General features: G+C 41.6%; 1 protein-coding gene across 5 annotated transcripts in view; it reads right to left on the reverse strand.

Moving 5' to 3' along the window:
• ptprk (protein tyrosine phosphatase receptor type K) overlaps nt 1-24,915 on the reverse strand; it is a 656,369-nt gene that overhangs the window by 383,779 nt on the left and 247,675 nt on the right. For all 5 annotated transcript variants that reach the window (XM_059981530.1, XM_059981528.1, XM_059981529.1 and 2 more), the window contains exon 4: nt 562-643. In XM_059981530.1, the coding sequence (XP_059837513.1) occupies nt 562-643 (82 nt within the window). The remainder of the gene's footprint in view (nt 1-561; nt 644-24,915) is intronic.

Genomic DNA, 24,915 nt, shown 5'->3' on the forward strand with positions numbered 1-24,915 from the left:
TTGTAAGTAAGTCTTTCATTGCACCTGTGCACACGACAATAAACTCAACTTTGATTTTAGTGATGGAACAGTCCGGAGACCTTTATGAGGCCTGGAATTAATTACATATACAGAAAGATGAAACAATGAAAGGATTTGGAAATAAAGACACTATTTTGATAGAGATGGCTAGCCTTGGAACACTCCACCAACTCATGGAGGATACAACAAGAGAAGCTGAACAGACTTGAGTGGCAATGGACATGTACTGGTATTTTAGGATTAGCAATGGGTACTTGTTAGTCAGTTTAGATACTTTGAGCCAATAGGAACTGGAATAGAATGCATTAATAGTGACACAGATCATCACAGCGATTAGTAGAAAAAAAATTCACGTCAATGTTAAATGTTGCCATTGTGTGACAAAAAAGTCCAGATTTGATTTTAAAGGAAAAAATCAATGTCTATTTAATATCCAAATTAATTCTTTCTTGGGTTGATAAAAGCTAGCTTCTAATCAAAATTCTACCCTCAAACTTCCCTGTACTCTGAACAAACAGCATTTTAAGAACATGCACTTACCACATGGGTAGCTTAACACCTGGATGTCATCGATGGCGATATATCCTCTTTGATCATCAGAGACAGCTGCTTCAAAGATTACCTGCAAACAGACAAAAAAAATCATTAAAACTATTTTCTATTCCATTCACATTCAATTACTTATTTTGGAAAATGCCATCTTTATTGCCATTAAGATGGAAATAATGGCCAACAACTGAACAGGTATTTGCTCTTCTGTGAAGGTATTCTTACTGAGTTGCTAGATAGGAAATGACAGGAGATAGACACAGTGACCAAGACTGATCTGCAAGAAATCCCTCAGAGTTCAATCAACGAATGCCATGGTCACGTATCCAGAATTGACACAAATACTAGAGCATTGATAAGCTGAATTCAGAATTCACTGCATGTTGCTTGTTGATGAAATTTAACAAAGCTTGCTTAGAGACAATTAGAGATGGGCAAGATGTCTGCTGTGTTACCAGTGAATATGAAACAGGAAGATAATTGCACATTTTGAATCTTAAGGCCACTTTGGGGATGTTTCAACATAATTTTAACATTGTCTGTTTCTCTGCATCAGCAGTCAAGTGGCCATTTGGCAGCTGCTGCTCTGAGAATCTGGACTGAACCTCATCAGAAGTAGAGGACAAACAGCAGGTGGGTTAGCAATAGATTACATAATCAGATCAATCCTTTATTCCAGTTCAATTGCAATTTCCACCTGCAGAAATTATGAATTTTATCTTCAGTACATGGTTGAACCAAAAACCATTTGAAACAGGTTTGCCTTGCCAATATAATCTGCAAAATCTTAGTACATTCTTTGAGTAAATAGCGATTTCATTAAATCCTCAACAACATATACATCCAAAAGCTTACTCTAATACTTTTAGTTTAATGGAAAAGGTTTGATGGCATTCAAAAGGCATTGAGTCAATCATTGTTGGTTGCCAGCTTCTGTGATTTTCAGCAATATCAGAGTTTATAATCACACTTGTGTCATGAGCCTGACATAATAAAAGCGATGTATGATGCCACAATTAGCTGTGGAGGCCAAATCATTGGGTATAATTAAATGGAGGTTGATAGGTTCTTGATTTGCTAGGGCATCAAAAGTTACAGGGAGAGGGCAGGAGAATGGGACTGAGAGGGAAAGTAGATCAGCCATGATGAAATGACAAAGCAGACTTGATGGGTAGAATGGCCGAACTCTACTCCTGTGAATGATGGAAATAAGGTAAATTTGAAAAGCAGTGGTTACTAATGATCCTGTCCTATTTTTTTTTGTTTTAAATAAATGATCTGGCTAACAAAAATAATTGCTCATTTAGATTGACCCTTGGGAAAAAGAGCTATGGTACAGCACAGGACTCTCAGTGATCTATTTATTCGTAGCATAAATAACATAACCCTGGCGGAACTCTTTGGGGAAATCCCAATTATTGCCTGTAGCTCAGGAATATAAAGAATATTGGTTCAAACTGCGTAATTACCAATATTATTTCCCAGTCAGCAAGTGAAAATTATTTTTCAGTGAAGCTGATTTAACAATTAGGATATCATTGCAATGGTACTTGATCAGCATCCTCAATGTAGGAACCTCAACCACAAACCTCAATCCCGAACTGCCTATACATTTCCAAGGTTAATAATGACATGAGATGTGAAAGGCATTGAATCAATCATTGCTGGTTGACAGTCTCGGTGATTTGCAGTTTTGTCACAGTTTATGACCAAACTTTGTCATTGTTAATGTAAGTTTCGTTAGAAAATGTGACATACCTAAAGATCACAGAGGCTGTCAACCAACAATGATTGATTCAATGCCTTTCAAATCTCATGTCAATATAAATTATTTTCCACCAAACTAGAAGTATTAAAGAAAGCTGTCAAACTTAAGAATTTAATGAAATCACTATTTACTGAAAGAACACTGAGGATTTTGTGGATTATAATGAGGAGGAAATAGCAAAGGATGGAAGGGATTATTGGCGGTACTCACTATTTATAAACAAACAAGCTTTTTTAAATGTGTTCATTTACATCTCTATTCTAAAAGGTCCAACATTTTGAATGGAAAGACACTGCATAAAGAATAAAATGAAGATCTTAATCATGTGCTGAAAGAGTGGATTCATCAGTGTCAGAGTGACCATATGTTGCTTTAACGCGATGTTGATTCTGGAAGAAACAAAGATCTATCACGATTAACTGAAAATTGAAGGTAACTGTGAATATTCAGCAGGCTGGTTCCAGAAATTTAAGAAAAGACGCACAGTAAATTTTTAAACATTTGTGGAGATAACACATCTGATCATGAAGCAGCAGAGAAATTCACTGATGAGTTCGTCAAAATGAAAATTTCACTGTGAAAATCTGACATCAGAACAAGTTTACAATGCTAATTTTTCTTAGGATTCAGTAAAGTATAAGAAAAAAGTAAAATACAAAGTATATTGTAACCTCAAATAAAACATGGCGTCGCAGTTGGAGGCTGAAAACATGCCGCTGTGCAACAGCTGATGCAGGTATTCTCCCAATGCCGCTGAGCTGCTTTTGTTACCCTGCACACGTTATATTTTCTTGATTATTAATGGTATGCAACAATTTTAACTGTTTAGTACATATGTGTGAAGAACAAGTGTTAGGTAAACACTGCACATAAATTTAGAGTCGGAAATAAAGACGGTCCCAAGTTATCTCATTGTATATTCCAAAATCCTACACACGTTTGGCCCCAAGTATTCCAGAAAAGGGGCAATCAACCTGTGTCTCTCCCTCATTCAACCAATGGTGCTATTTTAAGTATCAGTGACCGTGATGGATTCAGCCATTGATTTTTAGAGCTCCCTGCAGAGATGTTACTGATTTTCAACAAGGACAGCACTGTCAAAAATATATTTCTACAGAAACTGGTGAAAGCAGCATTAATAACATTAAATTTTAAAATCAAGTTTTCAATTATCAAAGAGGATTGGACATAAACATCTTGAATCTAAAAGAATGCCTGAGAGACCAAAACAGAGCGTTGTGGAGCATCTGCGCTTAGTCCAGAAGAGCAACCAAGAGCTTCCCATTGCCTACTACTTTACTTCTCCATCCCACTTTAAACACAGTGGGTGGCCTCCACTACTGTTCCAACCAGGCCCAACACAACATGGGGCAACATGGTAGTGTAGCAGTTGTTTACTGCTATTACAGTGCCAGCAACCTGGGTTCAACTCTGCCAGTCTGTAAGGAGTTTGAACCTTTTCCCTGTGACCGCTTGGGGTTCCTCCAGGTGCTCCGGTTTCCTCCCACATTCCTTCTCCCCAAAGATGTGAAGTTGGGGTTAGTGAATTGCGGGCATGATATGCTGCTGCCTTAAGCTTGGCGGCATGTTTACAGGCTGCCCAGCACAGTGCTCATTGATGGGATTTGAGGCAAATAATGCATTTCACTGTGTGTTTCAATGCACGTGTGACACATAAAGCACATCTCATCTTATCTTCTCAACACAAGCATGAGAAACAGTGCCCCTACTTTCAGCAGGGCCTGCTGCAGCTTTGTGCACTCAGTACTAAATCTTACAATTGATATCTCCATCGCTATTAGGCATTCATCTGTGATATCATCTGAACTGTTCCCCCCTGAACTTTTATTCTCCCTGGGAGTAGAGGACATGCTCAGCTTGCTCAGGAATTCCGACTCTGCATTTTGGACTAAGATATGCTTTTCTCTGTGTTCCCACTCTCTGCTTCCATTCAGAGATATCTTCACTTTCCACCCTCCCAGCTGCTAAACAAGAGCTCTTTGTTCCTTTTCCGGATCAGCCAAAGGGTCTTTGATCAGGAATGTTAACTTTGATTCCCGTTCCACATAAGTGGCCTGACCTGCTCGGTGTGTCAAGTGTTTTCAGTTCTTATTACAGGAATTGGAAAATGATATTACATCTTCACCAAACTCTGCTGAGCTGCACTCAGAGTACTGTGTGCAATTCTGGTGATCACAAATACTGTACAGGAAGGATGTGCTGGAGCGGTATAGACTGGGTACAGAGTCAAAACCATTTTCCATGACTGAGGGGTCAAAAACAAAGGCATAGACTTATAACCATATAACTAACAGCACAGAAACAGGCCATCTCGGCCCTTCTAGTCCGTGCTGAACGCTTACTCTCACCTAGTCCCACTGGCCCGCACTCAGCCCATAACCCTCCATTCCTTTCATGTCCATATACCTATCCAATTTTACTTTAAATGACAATACCGAACCTGCCTCTACCACTTCTACTGGAAGCTTGTTCCACACAGCTACCACTCTCTGAGTAAAGAAATTACCCCTCGTGTTACCCTTAAACTTTTGCCCCCTAACTCTCAACTCATGTCCTCTTGTTTGAATCTCCCCTGCTCTCAATGGAAAAAGCCTAACCACATCAACTCTATCTATCCCCCCATAATATTAAATACCTCTATCAAGTCCCCCCTCAACTTCCTACACTCCAAAGAATAAAGACCTAACTTGTTCAACCTTTCTCTGTAACTTAGGTGCTGAAACCCAGGTAACATTCTAGTAAATCTTCTCCGTACTCTCTCTATTTTGTTGACATCTTTCTTATAATTCGGTGACCAGAACTGTACACAATTATGATGAGACAAAAAGGGATTTTGGTTAGTTAGGGGAACAGAGTGGAGGTTCTGTGGATAAGAACGGGAATCCTGGACGATATGTAGCCTCCCAGGTGCGAGAGTCCAGGATATCTCGAATTGAGTCCTCAATTTTCTTGAGTGGGAAGGTGAGCAGCCAGAGTTCATGGTCCGTGTGACACAGGAAGGATGAGTGACGAGGTTCTGCAAAGTGGTATCAGGGAGTTTGGTGCTAAGATAAGGGCAGGACATCCAGCGTTCTGATCTCAGGATTGCTACCTGTGCCATGTGCTAGTGAGGCCAAAATTAGGAAGATTATACTGCTTAATACGTGGCTAAGGAGTTGGTGTAGAAGGGAAGTGCAGCAGATTCTCGGATCACTGGTCTCTCTTTCAGGGAAGGCGGGATGTGCAGAAGGGACGGTTGCACCTGAACAGGAAGGGGACTAACATTCAAGTGGGAAGGCTTGCTAATGCCTTCTAAATGAGGTTTAAACTAGAGTTGCTGGGGAATGGGAACCAGAATGCCAGAACAGATAGTGGAGGGTTTGCGGAGACAGATGTTGGTAAAACCTCACGGTTGAGGATCAAAAGGTGTGACTAATGTTCAGAGCAGCATATACTTCAATGCAAGAAGTATTGTATGAAAGGCAGATGATCTCAGGGTATTGGATCAACACATGGAATTATTGTAGCCATTAGTAGGACTTGCTTGCAGGAGGGGCATGACTGGCAGTTTAATATTTCGGTGTTCTGTTGTTCACACGGTGTTTGGTATTCATGCGAGAAAGTGGGAAGGATTAAAGGAGGGGGGATGGCCTTACTACTCAAGGAAAATGTCACCGCAGTGCTCTGTCAAGACAGACTGGAGAACTTGTCTCAGGAGTTGTATGGGTGGAACTAAGCAATAAGAAAGGTACAGTGCCTACAGTAAGTATTCACCCTCCCCCTCTCCCCCTTAGAAGCTTTCATGTTTTATTGTTTTATAACATCGAATCACAGTGGATTTAATTTGGCTTTTTTGACACCAATCTACAGAAAAAGACTCTTGGGTTAGTGAAAACGGATCTCTCCAAAAGTTATCTAAATTAGTTACAAATATAAAACACAAAATAATTGACTGCAGAAGTTTTCACCCCCCCCCCCCCCCCAGTCCGTATTTAAATGCGCCTTTGTCAGCAACTACAGCCTTGAGTCTGTGTGGATAGGTCTCTATCAGCTTTGCACATCTGGACACTGCAACTTCCCCCCATTCTCCTGTACAAAACTGCTCAAGCTCTGTCATACTGCAAGGGCGTCATGAGTAAACAGCCCTATTCAAGTCCAGCAAAAAATTCTCAATTGGATTGAGGTCTGGATTTTCACTTGGCCCTTCCAGGACAACAATCTTTTTGTTTTTAAGCCATTCTCTGTAGCTTTGGCTTTATGCCCAGGGTCATTGTCTTGCAGACGGTTGAGGATGCCTGCACGGGGCCAATTTACAGCAGTGCCAGATTCTTTCTATTTCTTGATGATTGACTTAACTGTACTCCATGGGATATTCAGTGACTTGGAAATTTTCTTGCATCCATCTGCTGACTTTTCAATAACATTTTCACTTGGAATGTGCTCTGTCTTCAAGGTATAGTTTTTGCTAGGATACTGACTCACCAGCAGTTGGACCTTCCAGATACAGGTGAATTTTTATTACAATCAGTTGAAACACTTGACTGCGCACAGGTGATCTCCATTTATCTAATTGCGTGACTTCTAAACACCAACTGGTTGCACCAGTGATGATTTGGTGTGTCATATTAAGAGGGGTGAATTCTTTGGCAATCAATTAGTTTGTGTTTTATATTTGTAATTAATTTAGATCACTTTGTTGAAATCTGCTTTCACTTTGACATCATGAAAGAGTTTTTGTTGATCAGTGTCAAAAAATGCCAAATTAAATCCACTGTAATTCAATGTGGAAAAACCATAAAATATGAAAACTTCTAAGGAGGTGAATACTTTTTAGAGGTACTACATATATACCGATCCCATTTTTGAAATTCTGGCATGTAACATTCTAAACATTACCAATTCTATTGCAAAAAACAAATTGCAGGAGAAATTCAGGCAGCATCGGTGGAAGCAAAGCGATAATTGATGTTTTGAGTCTCAACCACTAGAAGATGATGCCTGACCTGTTAAGATCCTCCCGGGGTGGTGGGGGGGGGGGGGGGGGAAGAGAGAATACTTTTTATAGGCACTGTATGATCACTTATAATGAGGCTATATTACAGACCACCCAAATGTCCATGGGATTTAGAGGAACAAATTTGTAGAGAGACTGCAGACTTTTGCAAGAAACAGAAGGGTGTTATAGTAGGTGACTTTCCACATACTGACTGGGACTCCTACACTGAAAAAGGATTAGATGGGGTTGCGATTGTCAAATGTGTTCAGGAAAGTTTCCTTAATCAGTACGTAGAAGTTCCAATGAGAGAGTGTGCAGTACTTGATCTCTATTAAGGAATGAGACAGGGCAGGTGACAGAAGCTCGTGTAGGAGGACACTTTACATCCCGTGACCACAATGCCATTAGTTTCAAAGTAAATATGCAAAGAGTTAGGTTTGGTCCTCTGGTTGAGATTCCAAATTGGAGGAAGGCCAATTTTGATGGTATTAGAAATGTGGATTGGGACAGGCTATTTACAGGCAAAGGTGTACTTGAGAAGTGGGAGGCCTTCAGAAATGATATTCTAAGAGTACAATGCTTGCATGTGCCTGTCAGAATATAAAGTAAAGATAACAAGTGCTGGAAACATCGGTTTTCAAGAGATTTTGGGGCCCTGATTAACAAAAAAGGAAATATGTTTTAGCTGGTATAGACAGGTACGAGCAAATGAGGTGCTTATGGAGTATAAGAAATACAAGAAAGCAATTAAGAAAGAAAACAGGAAGGCTAAAAGAAGGCATGTAGCTCTCTAGCAGACAAGGTGAAGGAGAATCCTAAGGGAGCTATTACAAATTCAAGGGGGACATCGCCTTACTGAAGGAGTTGAAGGTCAATCATTATCGCTTTGCCATCTCTTGGCCTCAAATCATACCCACAAGGATAAAAGGTAGTGTCTCTCTTTGCACATCTGATGAGGATGGGTACTACTCAGAGTAGAGCCTTCCTGTTTGCCACAGAGCAGTTTCCGTACCAGCTTGTTCGGATGCTCTCTACTGCACGTCTGTAGAATGACGGGAATATAGATGTGCGAAGTCCAGCTCTCTCCAGCCTCCTCAGAAAGAAGAATGTGTTAGTGAGCTTTCTTGAAATTAGATTCCTCAAAGTTGTTGTGCAAGTTGATAGGATGGTTAAGAAGACATATGGTGTGTTGGCCTTCATTGTTTTGAAGATTGAATTCAAGAGCTGCAAGGTATGTTGCAGCTCCATAAAACCCTGGTTATACCACACCTGGAGTATTGTAGACTGGTCGACTCTTTGTAGAAAGGATATGGAAGCCTCAGAGAGGGTACAGAAGAGATTGACCAGGACACTGCCTGGATCAGAGAGCATGTCTTCTGAGAATAGGTTGAGCGAGCTAGGGCTTTTCTCTAAGAAGGATGAGAGGTGACTTGCTCAAGGTGTACAAGATGAAAAGAGGCATAGATTGAGTGGATAGCCAGATACATTTTCCCGGGGTGGAAATGGTGAATACGAGGGGGCCGAACTTTAAGGTGATTGGAAAAAAAAGTATGGGGGGGGGGGGGAATGTCAGAGGTAAGAGAGTGGTGGTTGTGTGGTAGAGGCAGCTACATTAGGGACATTTAAGAGACCACAGTATACTACTGGAGAGGAAGGGGTCGGGTTGGTGGAGGAGCCCCTCAATTATTGTAGTAATGAACCATCCCAGAGTGTGGGGGGGGGGGGGGCACATGAGTGGCAGCAGTGCTATTAGTGAGCAGGAATCTAACAGAATAGCATTGACTATGAATGCAAAGAATGCAAAGACATTGAATGGCTTATTCTTCTAAATATTTTTAAAAATTATAAATAAAGTTTATTTTGTTCTAAAAAAAGTAAGACTGTTAGGCACATGGGTAAGAGAAAAAAATCAGGGGATTATGTGAGAGGGAAGATTAGATTGATCATGGAGTTGATTAAATGTCAGCAAACATTATGGGCCTAAGGGCCTGTACTGTGCTGTATTGTTCTATGATTCCACTGATACATTAAGAGCAAAATGACTGCAAGGAACAAAATTGTTCCTCTGGAAGATCAGAATGGTAATCCATGTGTGGAGCCAAGAAATGGGAAGGAGAAACCATAAATAATTTTTTTTTTTGCATCCGTATTTACTCAGGAGATGGACACAGTCGAAAGAAATGAGGAAAAGTGGCATCAACTTCATGCACCCGATACAGATTATATTCGAGGTGGTGTTCGCTGTCCTGATGCAAATGAGGGTGGATAAATCTCCAGGGCCTGACAACGCGTTCCCTCAGACCAAGTGCACAAACTGCTGGGGCCCTAGCAGAGATATTTAAATCATCCTAAGTAACAGGTGAGGATTGGAAGATAGCCACTATTGTTCCGCTTTAAAAATAACCAGAAATTTATAGGCCAGTGAACCTGTCATTAGTAGTGGAGAAGTTATTGGAAGGTATTCTAAGGGACTGGATAAATGAATATTTCAATAGTCTTGGATCGATTCCGGATAGTCAACATGGCTTCATGCATGGTAGGTCTTGTCTAAACAACAGTATGGAGCTTTTCAAGCAAGTTACTGGGAAAATTGATGAAGACAGGGCAATAGTGTTGTCTCCATGGACTTAAACAGGCCATTTGACAAGGTCCCACATGGGAAGCTGGTCAATCACTCAGCATTCAGGATGAGGTAGTAAATTGGATTAGACGTTGGCGAGCAGAAGAAGCAAGAGAGTGCTAAGTAGATGTTTGCCTCTCTGACTGGAGGACAGTGACTAGTGGAGCGGCGCAGGGATTGGTGCTGGTTCCATTGTTTGTCATCTACGTATGTCAATGTGTGGTTAACCGGATCAGCAAATCTGCAGATGACACCAAGATTGGAGGTGTAGTGAACAGCGAGGAAGTCTATCATGGCTTACAGCGGGATCTGGACCAGGTGGAAAAATAGCAGATGGAATTTGATGCAGACATCTGTGAGCTTTGCACTTCAGTAGGACCAACCAGGGCAGGTCTTACACAGTAAGTGATAGGGCACTGAGGAGTGTGGTAAAACAAAGGGATCTGGGAATACAGGTCCATAATTCAGTGAAAGTGGTGTCACAGGGAGATAGGGTCATAAAGAAAGCTTTTGGCACATTGGCCTTCATAAATTATTGAGTACGGGAGATGGGATGCCACGTTGAAGACATATAAGACATTAGTGAGGCCAGATTTGGAGTATTGTGTGCAGTTTTGGTCAACTATCTACAGGAAAGATGTAAATAAAACTGAAAGAGAGTGCAGAGAAAACTCACAAGCATGTTGCTGGGTCTGGAGTACCTGAGCTACAAGGAAAGACTGAATAGGTTAGGACTTTATTCCTTAGAATGTAGAGGACGGAGAGGAGATTTAAAGGTATACAAAATTATGAAGGATATAGGGTATAGATAGGGTAAATGCAAGCAGATTTTTCCCCAAGGTTAGGTGGGACTACAACCAGAAATCATGGGTTAATGGTGAAAGTTGTAAAGGAACAAACTGCCAGCGCAAGTGGAGCATGTGACGTCGATTTCAATGTTTAAAGGAAGTTTGGAAAGGCAGTGGATGGTAGAGAAATGGAAGGCTATGGTCCCAGTGCAAGTTGATGAGAGTAGGCAGCTTAAATGGTTCAGCATAGAATAGATAGGCCGAAAGGACTATCACTGTGCTGAAGTTTTCTATGACTGATTCTGAAATAGTCTGAGGAGACTGATTTTATTTTAGATAGATAGAAATATTGATCCCAAAAGAAATTGCAGTGTCATGGCAGCAGTACAGTACAAGTGCACAGGTGGACAAATTTTATAAGAGAAGTAAGAAAGAGTAAAAAATAAGTTACCTCAAACAGTCTAACAGGAGGGAGCTGTCACTTCCCCAGCTACAGGTTGACTCATTATAGAGCCTAATGACAGAGGGTAAGAATGACCTCATATAGTGTTCTTTGGAGCAGCACAGTTGTCTTAGTCTATTACTAAAAGTGCTCCTCTGTTCAGCCAAGATGGCACGCAGAGGGTGAGAAACATTGTCCAAAATTGCCAGGATTTTCCATAGGATCGTTTTGTTCTACCATAGCCTCCAGTGTGTCCAGTTTGACTCCTATAATAGAGCCAGCCTTTCTAATCAGCTTAATGAACCTGTTGACATCACCTGTGTTGATGCCATTGCCCCAGAACACCACCGCATAAAAGATTGTACTGTCAACAGCAGACTGATAGAATATGTGAAGGAGAGGCCTGCACACTCCAAAAGGACCTCAGTCTCCTCAGGAAGTAGAGGTGACTGCACCCCCAGGTACTTGCAGATCCTCACTACACCCACATATTCTCCATCCATAGTCAAAGAGCACACACAGACACTGGTGTGCTGTTAGAGATGATGTTATTAGAAGCAATTACAGTCGGCCCTCCAAATCCGCGGGGGATTGGTTCCGGGACCCCCCGCGGATACCAAACTTCGTGGATGCTCAAGTCCCTTATTTAACCTGAATCAGTGCAGAGGTCTTTAGGACCCAGCGGAACCCCGGACTTTATTTACCATGTATCAGTGCGGTGGACATTAGGACCCGGTGGCGCAGCTCTGAATGCAGTGTTTCTGTTCACGAAAATAATCACGATCACGATTGAAAAATAAGGTGGAAGTAATAACATGATCGGAAAGAGGTGAAATGCCATCAATCATTGGAAAAGCGTCAGGCTACAGTCGGTCAACGATCAGAACAATTTTAACGGAGCATGTGAAAGGCCCGATGAAAGCTACAATTATTACTAAGCAACGCAGTGGTAATTATTGAAATACGTATGTTTCTTAAGTGTTTTATATGCATTGAAAGGTAAAATATGTACTATATACTAAGAAAAGTGTTTGACTGACACTTAATAATACTGGATGTACCTGTTCCGACTTCAAATCCGACTTAAAGACGGACTCAGGAATGGAAATCATTCATAACCCAGGAACTGCCAGTACTTTAAAGTCATTTCTAGATTACTTATAATACCTAATACAATGTAAATGCTATGTAAATAGTTGCTATGCTGTATTGTTTTCGGAATAATGACTAGAAAAAATAGTCTGTACATGTTCAAGCAACGAGCACTGGAGAGAGAACTTCCGGGTTTTCCCGATCTGCGATTGGTTGAATCTGCGCATACGGAATCCGCGGATAAGGAGGGTCAACTGTACTACGTTTAAGCAGCATCTCAGTAGATGGTTAAATAGACTGGGAAATAAATCAGGCAGAATCAATTAGCCTAGATGGGTAGGAAGATCTGTACAGACACACTGACCTGAAGTACCCATCTCTGTGCTGTACAACTCATTGATTCTCAATGGACTCCACTCGAAGCACTTCATGCGGAAGGATATGACAGCACTGGATGAGATACAAGTTGACTCACCAGGACTTTGCCTGAGATGCGTCTTCCCAGCAATGAGTAGAGGCCTGGCACTATCACCCCTCGAAACTCAACAATAAGATCCAAGATCTGGCTCTTCAATTTCCTCAACAGCAGATCCCAGTTAGTACGGATTGGCAGCAAGATCTCCTCCACCCTCATCATCAGCACTGAAGCACCCACTAGGCTGTGTGCTTAGCTCCATGCTTGACTTACTTTCCATCCGTATTTAAGTTAGATGATGACACCGTTATTGTTGGTGATGAATTGGCATATAGAAGAAAATCTTGTTGAGTGAGACACAACAACAACCTAACAACCTCTTCTCAAGATCAGCAAAACCAAAGAACTGGTTATCAACTATTGGAGGAAGAAGCCAGAGGTCCATGAACCAGTTCTCATTCGGGAATAGAGATGGACAGTGTCTGTAGTTTTAAATCCCGTGGTGTTACCACATCAGAGGATCTGTCCTGACACCAGCATCCGAGTGTCATCACAAAGAAGGAACAATAGCACCTCTACTTTGTTTTTTTTTACTAGTTTGCAAAGATTTAGCATGTCACCAAGATCTTTGATAGACTTCAATAGATGCAGTGGTTGTATCACAGCCTGGTATGGAAACACCAAAGGCCAGGAATGGAAAAGTTACAGAGTGCGGATACAGCCCAGGCCATCACAAGCAATGCCCTCCCCATCATTAAGTCTATTTACATGGAGCACTGCTACAAAAATAGCAGCATCCAAAGTCAAGGGACTCCTACCATCCAGTACATGCCCTCTTCTAGTTGCTATCATCAGGCAGCAGGTACAGCAGCCTCAGGTTCTACACCGCCAGACTCAGGAACAGTTATGACCCTACAACCCACAGGCTCCTGAACTGCCACGGAAAGCTTCAACGATCATTACTCTGAACTGATCCTATGACCTGAAGACCCACTTTCAAGGACTCTTAACTACTCATGGTCAGTATTATCCTTTTATTATTTGCACAATTTGTCTTCTTTAGTACATTGGTTCAGTCTTGTCTGTTTATATGTAGCTTTTCCATAAAGTCTATTGTATTTCTTTGTGTCTCATATAAACGCCTGCTAGACAATTAATTTCAAGGTGGTATATACAGTACGTACCTCAATAATAAATTAATTTTGAACTTTGAATAGGCTCGCTTTGTTTTCCTTTTCAGAAAATGACCAAAAAGGATACCTGATTGAATTATATAAAGTTATAAAAGGGCAAAGATGGTAGATTTTACAAAACTTTTACCATAATCAGAGATATGCATGTCTGGAGGACACAGGAAAGCATTTGGAAAGAAAGACAGGAAGATTTTTTTTCACTTGGAAGAATAGTTGAGATCTAAAATACCCAAAGGGGTAGTGTAGACATGAACTCTCACAACATTCTAGTGGAATTCAAATAAGCATTTTCTACATTCTGGCATGGAAGGCAATGTGCTGGAAAATGTGATTAGTATAAATTGGCACTTTACATTCAGCATAAAGTCAGCAAAGGTCTATTTCCATGTTCTATGACCATGCAATATTAGAGTTTACCAGTCTTCCATATGATGTCTAGACCTCCTTCTACATAGATTGCTTTTCCAATCAGATCATAATGTTCTTTTAATCTCCTGCAATTCTCCAGAAGCCAAAATTTGTTTGCAATTTCCATGAACCAAGGACAGATGATCCATAAAAACAGATGAAACAGTGACTCAGTACATTCAGACTCAAATCTGATGACCAAACACTGATCACTACATCAACATTTATCATTCCCATTCTAATTAAAAGACGTCAAAAACAGAAACTGCACATCCTAAGTCATTCTTTTTCAGTACCAAGTAAGAAATGAAATATTAATAATTTAATACAATTGAGTTCCAGATCAATGAATGGGCTTGATATTTAAATAATTGAAACATTAGTTTTTGAATGCAATTTCAACCAAGCACAACAGTGAGAGGCTTGGGTCTCAGACGAAGTTCAAGAAACAGTTCTTACCCCATCCACCATCAGGCTCCAAACTAGAGTGGATATCTTCACTCACCCCAATACTGAACTGATTCCGCAACCTAATTTATGGACTCATGTTCAAGGACTCTAAAACTCCTGTCCTGAATTTTTATTGCTTACTTACATATTATTATTATTTACCTTTTTTCTTTTTGTATTTGCACAATTTGTTGTCCTTTGCATATTGGTTGTTGGTTTGTCTTTCTTTGCATGCAGTTTTTTTCCCCATTGATTCCTTTCCACTCTCCGCTGAATGTTGATGGCTCCTCCATTGATATCGTTAAGAGCACCAAATTTCGTGGTGTTCACCTGGCGGAGAATCTCACCTGGTCCCTCAATACCCGCTCCATTGCCAAGAAAGCCCAAACAGCCCAGCGGCGTTTCTACTTTCTGCAAAGGCTGAGGAAAGTCCATCTCCCAACCCCCATCCTCACCACATTCTACAGAGGCTGTATAGAGAGCATCCTGAGCAGCTGCATCACTGCCTGGTTCGGGAATTGCACTGTCTCGGATCGCAAGACTCTGCAGTGGATAGTGAGGTCAGCTGAGAAGATCATTGGGGTCTCTCTTCCCACCATTACAGACAGTTACACCACGCACTGCATTCGCAAAGCTAACAGCATTGTGAAGGACACCACGCACCCGTCATACAAATTCTTCTCTCTCCTGCCATCTGGCAAAAGGCTCCGAAGCCTTCGGGCTCTCACGACTAGACAGTATAACAGTTTCTTCCACCAAGCCATCAAACTCCTCAATATCCAGAGTCTGGACTGACATCTACATCATTTATTATTATACTGAAATTTATCCTCTACTGTGCCTATTGTCTTGTTTATTATTTATTAGTTAATTATTGTACTGCCCTGTACTGTTTTGTGCACTTTATGTAGTCCTGTGTAGGTCTGTAGTCTAGTGTAGTTTTTGTGTTGTTTTACATAGTCTAGTGTAGCCTTCAGTTGTCTCACACAGTCTAGTGTAGTTCTGTGTTGTTTCATGTAGCACCATGGCTCTGCAGGAACATTGTTTATGGTCAAAATGACAATAAAAAGCGACTTGACTTTGCATTTCTTTGTATTTACTGTGAATGCCCACAAGAAAATGAATCACAGAGTAGCAGCATAAATATACTTTGATAATAAATTGACTTTGTACAGCACTCTTATTGAGATATGCAACTAACGAGCTTCCGTCAAGATTACCAGTCAGATTTCCACTCCATGCTAATAACTGGAAGGGGATATATACCCACTCTCTTTCTGCTTGATTTGACACACTGCAGCTCTGAACCACTGAATTTCTACCCTGCATGTTAATCCTGAACCTCTGCCATGGCCTGTCCCAAGCCTGGCTGCGAAAGGAGGTGGACTTGGCAATGGGGCTAGCAAACCCATCTTGTAAAAATCCAGAGCTGCAAAATGTCGTCCCTAGGACAGGAAAGGTCAGTGCCAGAAGACGCACAGAGTCATGCGGTGAAAGCCGCACAGTCGAACAACCTTCGATGGCCCAGGACAGGGGACTCTGGCAGGCTGCTGTCGACAGTCTATGCTCCAGTAGGGGTGATGGGCGCCACTAACTAATTAACAGATTTTATATCATGAGGCATCACTCACCCACATCTTCCGCTGTCTACAATGAACTCTGATATAAGTGCTAAATTTTATTCAGTATTATGATTCCCTGATGTAGTAAACAAATGATTCATTCTTCACCATTCTTCTGATCTGATTCTATACTTGACAAAAGGGAAACATATCTGCTTTAGTAAATGTTTTTATTGTAAAGCAATTCATCCTTATGGTGTACCAGAGCACAAACCACAACTGAGCAAATGAAGGCTACTTACAAGGCTGTAAACTTAAAATCAGTGAACTAAGATCTGCGATTACACTATTGCTTTACAAAAATATATCCCATTTAGCCAATCAGCACATATGTAAAACTCTGGATAATAGTCAAAAGAGTCAAGTCCAGACACTGTTGCCAAAATTGAATGGATATGCCAAAAAGGACACAATTTAAAACATAGATTATCTCAGTCTTAAGATAAAACTGAGCGCTGAACAAGGAGACCATTAGAATAGAATCAAAATGAAAGAAGTTTGAATTGAAGTAAAACAGAGCCCAGTTGTAGCATTATCAAAACTTCGCCGGGCACCTAAGCTCCGTCGGCCGGAACAAGCGGGATCTGCCATTGGCCACCCATTTTGACAGGTCAGTCCACAGCCTCCATGATGAGGCCACACTGAGTTAAGAAACCCCTCCCCCCCCCCCCGTTCCACTTAAACATTTCACCTTTCACCCTTAACCCATGACCTCTAGTTCTAATCTCACCCAACCTCAGTGGAAAAAGCCTGCTTACATTTATCCTCAAAATTTTCTAAACCTCTATCAAATCTCCTCTGAATCTTCTATACTCTAAGGAATAAAATCCTAACCCATTGAATCTTTCCCTAAATCTCAGCTCCTCCAGACAGGGGAACATTCTTGTAAATTTTCCCTGTACTCTTTCAATCCTATTTATAACTTTACTATAGGTACGTGACTTAAACTGTACACAACAGTCCAAATTAGACCAGTCTTTTCTTCATTCATAGGATCAAGCAATGCAATATAGGAGTAACACACCAGTGAGATTTATAAAAACATAAAGATTAATTCAAAAACATGGTCAAAGTGTCTAAAGTAGATTTTGAAAGTGCACGATTTATGAGACAGTTGACACGGAAAAATGTTATTCAGAACAGTTATAATCCACAGAGTTGCAGTCATAAATTTGATGCGCTTAAACTTCTTTCTTTTATTTTAACTCAAGTCTATTTTGAATAATTCTGAATAATTCACTGATACTTGGAAGAAAATTTCTAGCAAGGGAACCTGTAGGTGGCATAACATGCTAACTATACTGCACACAGTAAAACAGCAAACAATCACAGCCTGGAGTGCAGCAGCCGCTGAAGCCAGCATGTTGCTCAAGAACCGATTATCACAGGTTCGTCATGAAATTACTGTCCAATAGCCAAACTACAGCAAATTTGGTTGAGCGTGTGGAGTATATTTACAGAACAAATTTCTTGCAAAGTGAAGTGCCAGTTAGGGAGCAGTACATAAATGCATACATTTTGCGAACCATCTGATCAGTGATTCGCACCCTACCTCCTCTCCTTTGTGGGCACTACACCGTTGAAACCCCCATAAAATCTGGATCCTCAGTTCCAAACTTAATGTGACCCTCAATTAAAGATGACAAAAAAGTGATAAAGCAGAAGGAGTGAAAGGAGGTTGTCCACAATGGCACATTTTAGACAGTTGAGCCAAAATTGTTCACCCAACGTGCATAAAGTTTGCTGTTGAAGATGCATCAAAGAAGCAAGCTATACTGGGGCTTATTCCCCTCCAATAAAATACCGACACAAGTTTAAAAGCAGTTTATCAGCTAAATTAAAGAATTTACTCAAGCCTTTTATATCTGGTTGGAAATAGTGATTGCAGTAATTAGGTGAAATTTGCAGAAATGAATCCAAATCGGATGTACTGCACACTGCAGAAAATGTCATTTACAGACAACAAGCCAACATTTCTCCTTCCTTACCCAATTAACTTTCCACATGACCTGACAATAAACATCATGGGAATGAAGCATCCCAATAGTCAAAGGTAACTGGCACACCATTCTTTAAAAATGTAGCTCTGGCTAAAGTATATACGTAGATGCACAGATAATAAGAAGCAATCTAACCAGGGATTATTATTCTCCCTCTTCCCCCTTGCATTTGATGTGGATATTTTAGGTAGTGAAGGTATCATGCCTGCTTTGAATGGTAATGACATGCAAATGGAAATTTCTATGCTCATACAACCTGACCATTGGCAATTTATTAATTCCCATTTCTGGAAGTCATAAGATATGTTAAAGTGATCTCTGATACTTAAGGATGCCAGCTTTGCCAATCTACTTTTGAGAAAAATATTGATGTTTAACAACGTCTATCCTCCCTCATGCTGAAATTTTCCTTCAGAATGCAAATTCCAGCTGCTTGATACATTTCTTCACTAAATTCCGCAAAACTGAAGAAATCCAACTGCACAAAAGCTGTGCAATTTCTCAACAGAACTACTACTGTTGTCAGGTTATTCTGCAGCAGATCACACAATTCTTTCTGTTAACTGTGTGAAGCAGGCATATTATAGTTAAATCTGTATCTCTATTTCTTTCATAGAAATGATGAGCTGTCTACACACATTAATTCTGGGATTGTCATGATGGTGGTGAAACAGCCTTATTGTTGATCTGGTTGAATCTATTGTGCATTGAGGCACAGAAAGAAACCGTTCAGTCCATGAGTCAGTGCCAAACATTTATTCTGTTTAGTGCCATCAATCTGCAACCCGACCATAGCCCTCCATATCCACCCCATCCATTGACCGTACCTGTAACCATCTCTCTCGGGCTGCTAGCGACCTCTGCCAACACTCAGCATGGCCACTTTTCATAAACAATATATGTCCAGGTTCCATGATTTGGGGTTCAACCAAACAGGAATGTCATGATGTTCCGATTAAAAGAACCTTGATTTGAGCAAATACTGTGTAAATACTGCCCATACAGTTAACTGTAGTCCAGAAATGATAGATCAAGCACCAGCATCAAATTATGAAGAAAGTATATTTACCAACTTATAAACTCTAAACACACAGCTACAGAAAGAGGAAACTATAAGGGCCATTACAGTTAAACCAGCCCAATGCGGAAATGAAGTCGGAGCTCACACTGGAGTAGTTTGAGGCGCTGGGCCCACGATCTGTGTGAAAGCACCCTCCACAATCTGAACCGCGCTCGTTGACCATCTCCCTCTCAGGAGTATTGGCCAGTCCTCCTTGGAGCTATTCATCTGCACAAAGCACCCCTTGCAATGGGGATTCTCCTTCCAGCAGCATTATGTGACATCTTCCTTTGTGACCCCCTCTGCTGCTCTTGCCAAAAGCCCCCAAACCAGACTACTGTCCTTCATAAGACTCTTCCCCAGAGCTCTCCAGAACCTTCTCTCACACCCCGCAATCTTCATTTGCTGACACACATTCCTAAGCTGGACAACATGGTTCTTTATCTTAGCTGAAGCCAAAACACACTTCCTAGCACAGCACACTGCTTTACAGAAAACTGATAATATAAATTACCTCACAGCATAGCAGTAGAAATCTTAACCAGGGCATTACAAACCCATTCAAATTGCTCTTAAATGCTGAAATTCCGCTGGCAGCTCATTCCACACTCTCACCACCCTCTGAGGGAAGTTGTTCTTCCTTACATTCCTCTTAAATATTTCATCTTCCACCCTTAACCCACAACCCTCAAGCTTTTGACTCACCCAACCTCTGGGCATAAAGCTCTGCCTCTGCCCCTCATAATTTTGTCTTTCTCATTTTCCAAGGAAATCATCAGTGCTTCACTATCAGAATCTGAAAATTAGTTTACATTCAGATTTGAGCAGCAGCAAGTGAAGCAAGTTACCAAGAGAAAATTCCCATCAAGGAAATAATGACAAGCTAACTAAAGCAAACTAAAACTGCTAGCAGCCAAGTAACACATGCTATAAACCTTAATGTCCTGCAACAACTCTTTTAAGTAATTGATTGCAGCTGGCCAGATTATCGATGCCTCTGTTTGGTATTGATGCTCTTAGCTCTGGTAATACGGACAGCTGAAAGAAAAGATCTTTTAAGACTCAAATCTGCACAGATTGAGCCTCTGACAAAGCTTTTCTGGGTGCATATATATTCCATAGAGCTTTATTTTTTTTAAACCATAAAATATGGTGTACTTTGCCCTGAGCACACAGGCTGTCACGCTCCATTTAACAACGTACCCATAGCCTCCAGCAAAGTTCTGCTGTTAGTTCAGACTTGGAATTTCTACTCATATGCAATGGAATACCTTTGTGCATTTAACAAGTTCTTGGTAGCTGTACAGGAAGGAGAAAAATCCCAGATTTTGTCATAAATAACTGCAGTTCTGACATGGAATTGTTAGCTATTACCCAGGCAGATGCAGAAGTCCCAAACCTTGCCAGCCAAGCTCCACGGCTGATTTCCTGGCTGCACTCTGCCAGTGGACTCCAATTGGGAGTCCAGCAATGGAATCAAAGCTTTTTATTAATCTCTTGCACTATTTATTTATGTTTTCACCTCATAGTAATTTTTGTATTGTACTGTACTATGGCTGCAAAATATAAAACATTACAACATTTGTCAGTGATAATAATTCAGATTCTGAGAAGTTTCTGATACTGGAATATGTTCAGGGCAATCAAAAGATTAAAGATTAAGGATTAGCTTTATTTGTCACAAGAAGCACATTTTTTGCCCTTGAATGGAAAATCCAGTAGTGAATACAGCCCAGTCTATCACAGGTAAAGCCTGATGCACCATCAATAACTCACATTGAGACGAGATATCGGCTTTTATTGACTGGAAGAAGGAACCAGGAGTGAGTGTCTATCATACAATGTCCTGGAGACTGAGGCCGAGCGTCAGGCCTCAGATCTCCTTTATACAGGGGCCTGTGGGAGGAGCCACAGGAGCAGTCAGCAGGGGGCGTGTCCCGACAGGCACATTGTTCACCACAAAGCCCTCCCCACCACTAGCACATCTATACGAAACACAGCAGCATCCATCATCACAGAGTCCCACCACCAGGACATGCTCTCTTCTCATGGCTGACATCAGGGAAAGGGTACAAGAGCTTCAGGAGTCCCATCGCCAGATTCAGGAACAGTTTGTACCACTCAATCAGGGATAATTTCACTTGCCCCATCACTGAAATGTTCCCACAACCTATGGATGCCCTTTCAAGGCCTCATCATCTCATGCTCTCGATACATAGCGCTTCTTTATTTATAATTATTTCTTTCTTTGTGTATTTGCACAGTTTGCGTCTGTTGCACACTGGTTGAACGTCCCAGCTGGTGCAGCTGGTGCAGCCATGACTTACTGACTCTCACCTGTACACCTTTGGAATGTGGAAAGAAACAGGAGCACCTGGTGGAAACCCACGCACCTGGGTGGAACGGGAGCACCTGGTGGAACGTAGAAACTCCTGACAGACAGTGGTGGAATTGAACCCACGCTGCTGGTGCTGTGATAGTTTTACGTTAACTGCTCACTACCATGCCGCTATCTGCCCTCGGATTCTGTACCAGATTAGATCTGACTAAGGATTTGGTTGCTTATTCGTTTGGATGGCAAAGGCAGAGCTATAGAAAGAGAGGCAATAGAAAGATAAATTACCTTTCCCTTCAATTATTTATTTACCTTAATTTTTAAAAAATTATATGTTTTGAAATATTTTAATTAGTTTATTACATTTTAACTACAGGTAGTCCCCGAGTTACAAACATCCGACTTACAGATAACTCATACTTACGAACCGAGGAAGGGGAATGCCGAATGCCATTTTAAGTAGATCGCGACGCCGTCCGTCATTTTAAGTCATTGCCGTTGACACAGTGTTCAGTGTGTAACTTTGTATTTCGCTTAAATTTTTCTTAGCAACAGTCACCCTGACCCCCACGCTCCCACCCCCCCACCGTTCCAGTCGGCTGGTGGCGCAGTGAAATCAGCGCTGGGCTCGAGACAGACCACTCCCGCCCAAGCGCGCCAGGTTGATGTCGATCCAATGACTCCCGTACCATCCATGCCAAGTTGACGTCGAGCTCGCAACTCGACCTCGTAAAAAAACTTCTGCCACCTCCAGTTTAAATTCCCACCAGGAATATTGTGGAGGACCAAATACCCAAACCCAGCACAGCCCCCACTTGTCCCATGTAACCTGTCTCAGAGCGATGGTCCTTAGGACCCGGGGAACTCAGTGCGGTGGTTCTTAGGACCCAGCGAACCTCAGGAGCCGGCGGAGGTCGGGACCCGCCACCCGCTGTGTTTCTGTTCCATTGACGGGAAGCGATTGCGATTGAAAATAAAGTGGACCAGAAAAAGAGAAGAGAAAAAGCAAGGACCAGCCATGACAGACTCGATGGGCCAGATGGCTTAATTCTGCTCCTGTCTCTTATGTTGTCCCCTTCTGCCTGCCCCCTTCCCACTCTCAGTCCACAGGTGACCCATATCAGAATCAGATTTATTATCAGATATCATGAAATTGTTTTTCTTTTGTGGCAGCAGAATTGTGTAATACATAAAATTACTACAGAGTTGTGTAAAAGTTTGAAGCACCATAGATATAGATATGTGCCAAAGACTTCTGAACAGTACTGTTCGTCTTTGGAAAATGTGCCATGATGTTTTTTTTTAAACCTTAAAAATCACGGAGTCATACAGCATGGAAACAGATTATTTGGCCACAACACCCATGCTGACCAATGGGCATTCAACCATGTGAAACCCATCTTCTGGCACTTGGTTCATAGCCTTCTATGTCAAGCTGATTCGAGTGCTCATCCAGACACTTCTTAAATTGGCAACTTTACTGCTCCTAGTCTTTGTCTGCATGTCCTCAAGCAAGCTGTAAACCAATCTGCTTTCACCACACCCTCGGGTGCTGTATCCAGATTCTCACTCCTCACCAAGTGAAAAACATGTCTTTCCAATCCTCCCTTAATCTCTTCATCTTACCCTCAATCTTTGTCCTCTAGCTTAATTTATCCCGATATGGGGAAAGGTTTTCTACCTCATACCCTACATATACCTTTCAATTTTATTGTTCTCAATCATGTCCCTCTTAATCTCCTCTTTTCCAGGGAAATCAGGCATTACTTGTCCCAGTTACTCCTTGTAACTGAAATGCTCCATCAAAGGCTACATCCTGGTGACCCTCCTCTGGTCCCCTTTCAGTAACTGGTCCCAGTAATATGGCACACCAAAGACCAGGAGTGACCTATTAAGTTAATAGCTAATACTTAAAAAAAAATTTTTAATGTGTATGAACATCCAAAGCACATTCATAACATTATAAATTGAGTGGATATAACAAAGCTATACTAAGAATGGCTCAATCAAGCCAATGAATTTATATAAGAGTCCTAAAAAGAAGGGGAGATGCCAGCACAGCATAATATAGGAAGAGATTTCAGGAGATGGGAAGGGTAAGATTAGGGTTTCAATCAGGTACCTGGTTCCTTTTCACATCCAAAAAGCATTAGTTTAATGGACAACATTGATGGCAGAGCAGTGATTTAAAAAAAAACATAGAACTATAGAAAACCTACAACACAATCCAGGCCCTTCGGCCCACAAAACTGTGCTGAACATGTCCTTACTTTAGCAATTACCTAGGAATACCCATAGCCCTCTATTTTTCTAAGCTCCATGTACCTGTCCAGGAGGCTCTTAAAAGACCCTATTGTATCCACCTCCACCACCGTTGCCGGCAGCCCATTCCACGCACTCACCTCTCTCTGTGTAAAAAAACTTTCCCGACATCTCGTCTGTACCTACTTCCAAGCACCTTAAAATTGTGCCCATTCCAGCCCTGGGAAAAGGCCTCTGACTATCCACACGATCAATGCCTCTCATCATCTTATACACCTCTATCAGGTCATCTCTCATCCTCTGTCGTTCCGAGGAAAAAAGGCCACGTTCACTCACCCTTTTCTCATAAGCCACGCTCCCCAATCCAGGAAACATCCCTGTAAATCTCCTCTGCACCCTTTCTATGGTTTCCACGTCCTTCCTGTAGTGAGGTGACCTGAAGTGAGCTCCGTGGGGTCTGACCAGGGTCCTATATAGCTGCATACCACTACCTCTCAGCTGTAGGGACTCACCCCCAATCCTAACCCTCGGGTGCTGCCAGCATACAACATGCTCATTCTCCTTTTGATAACATGGCTTTCCTCCCCTTGCTCCATTTAGCTCCAACGTGCTGATGGATTAATGATCTACTATAAAATACCCATCGGTGTGGTCTGTCAGGAAAAAGAATGAATGGGCACAAGTGAGGGAGGGGGGTAAGTTGCGAGGATACAGGGAAACGCAGAGACCGGGAAAAAGACTCAGGGTCTGGCATGGTCCAAACGTGCTGAAAGATCTCTGTCTGTGTTCTTACAGGTACGAGACTGTAAGCAAACGAAGGCATGGCTGCCAATTAAGAAACTGCAAGGGGAAAGCAATGATTATGGGATTCATATATAGGTCTCTAAATAGAAG

The sequence above is a fragment of the Hypanus sabinus genome, chromosome 10, assembly GCF_030144855.1.
Source record: "Hypanus sabinus isolate sHypSab1 chromosome 10, sHypSab1.hap1, whole genome shotgun sequence".
Taxonomy (NCBI): Eukaryota; Metazoa; Chordata; class Chondrichthyes; order Myliobatiformes; family Dasyatidae; genus Hypanus; species Hypanus sabinus.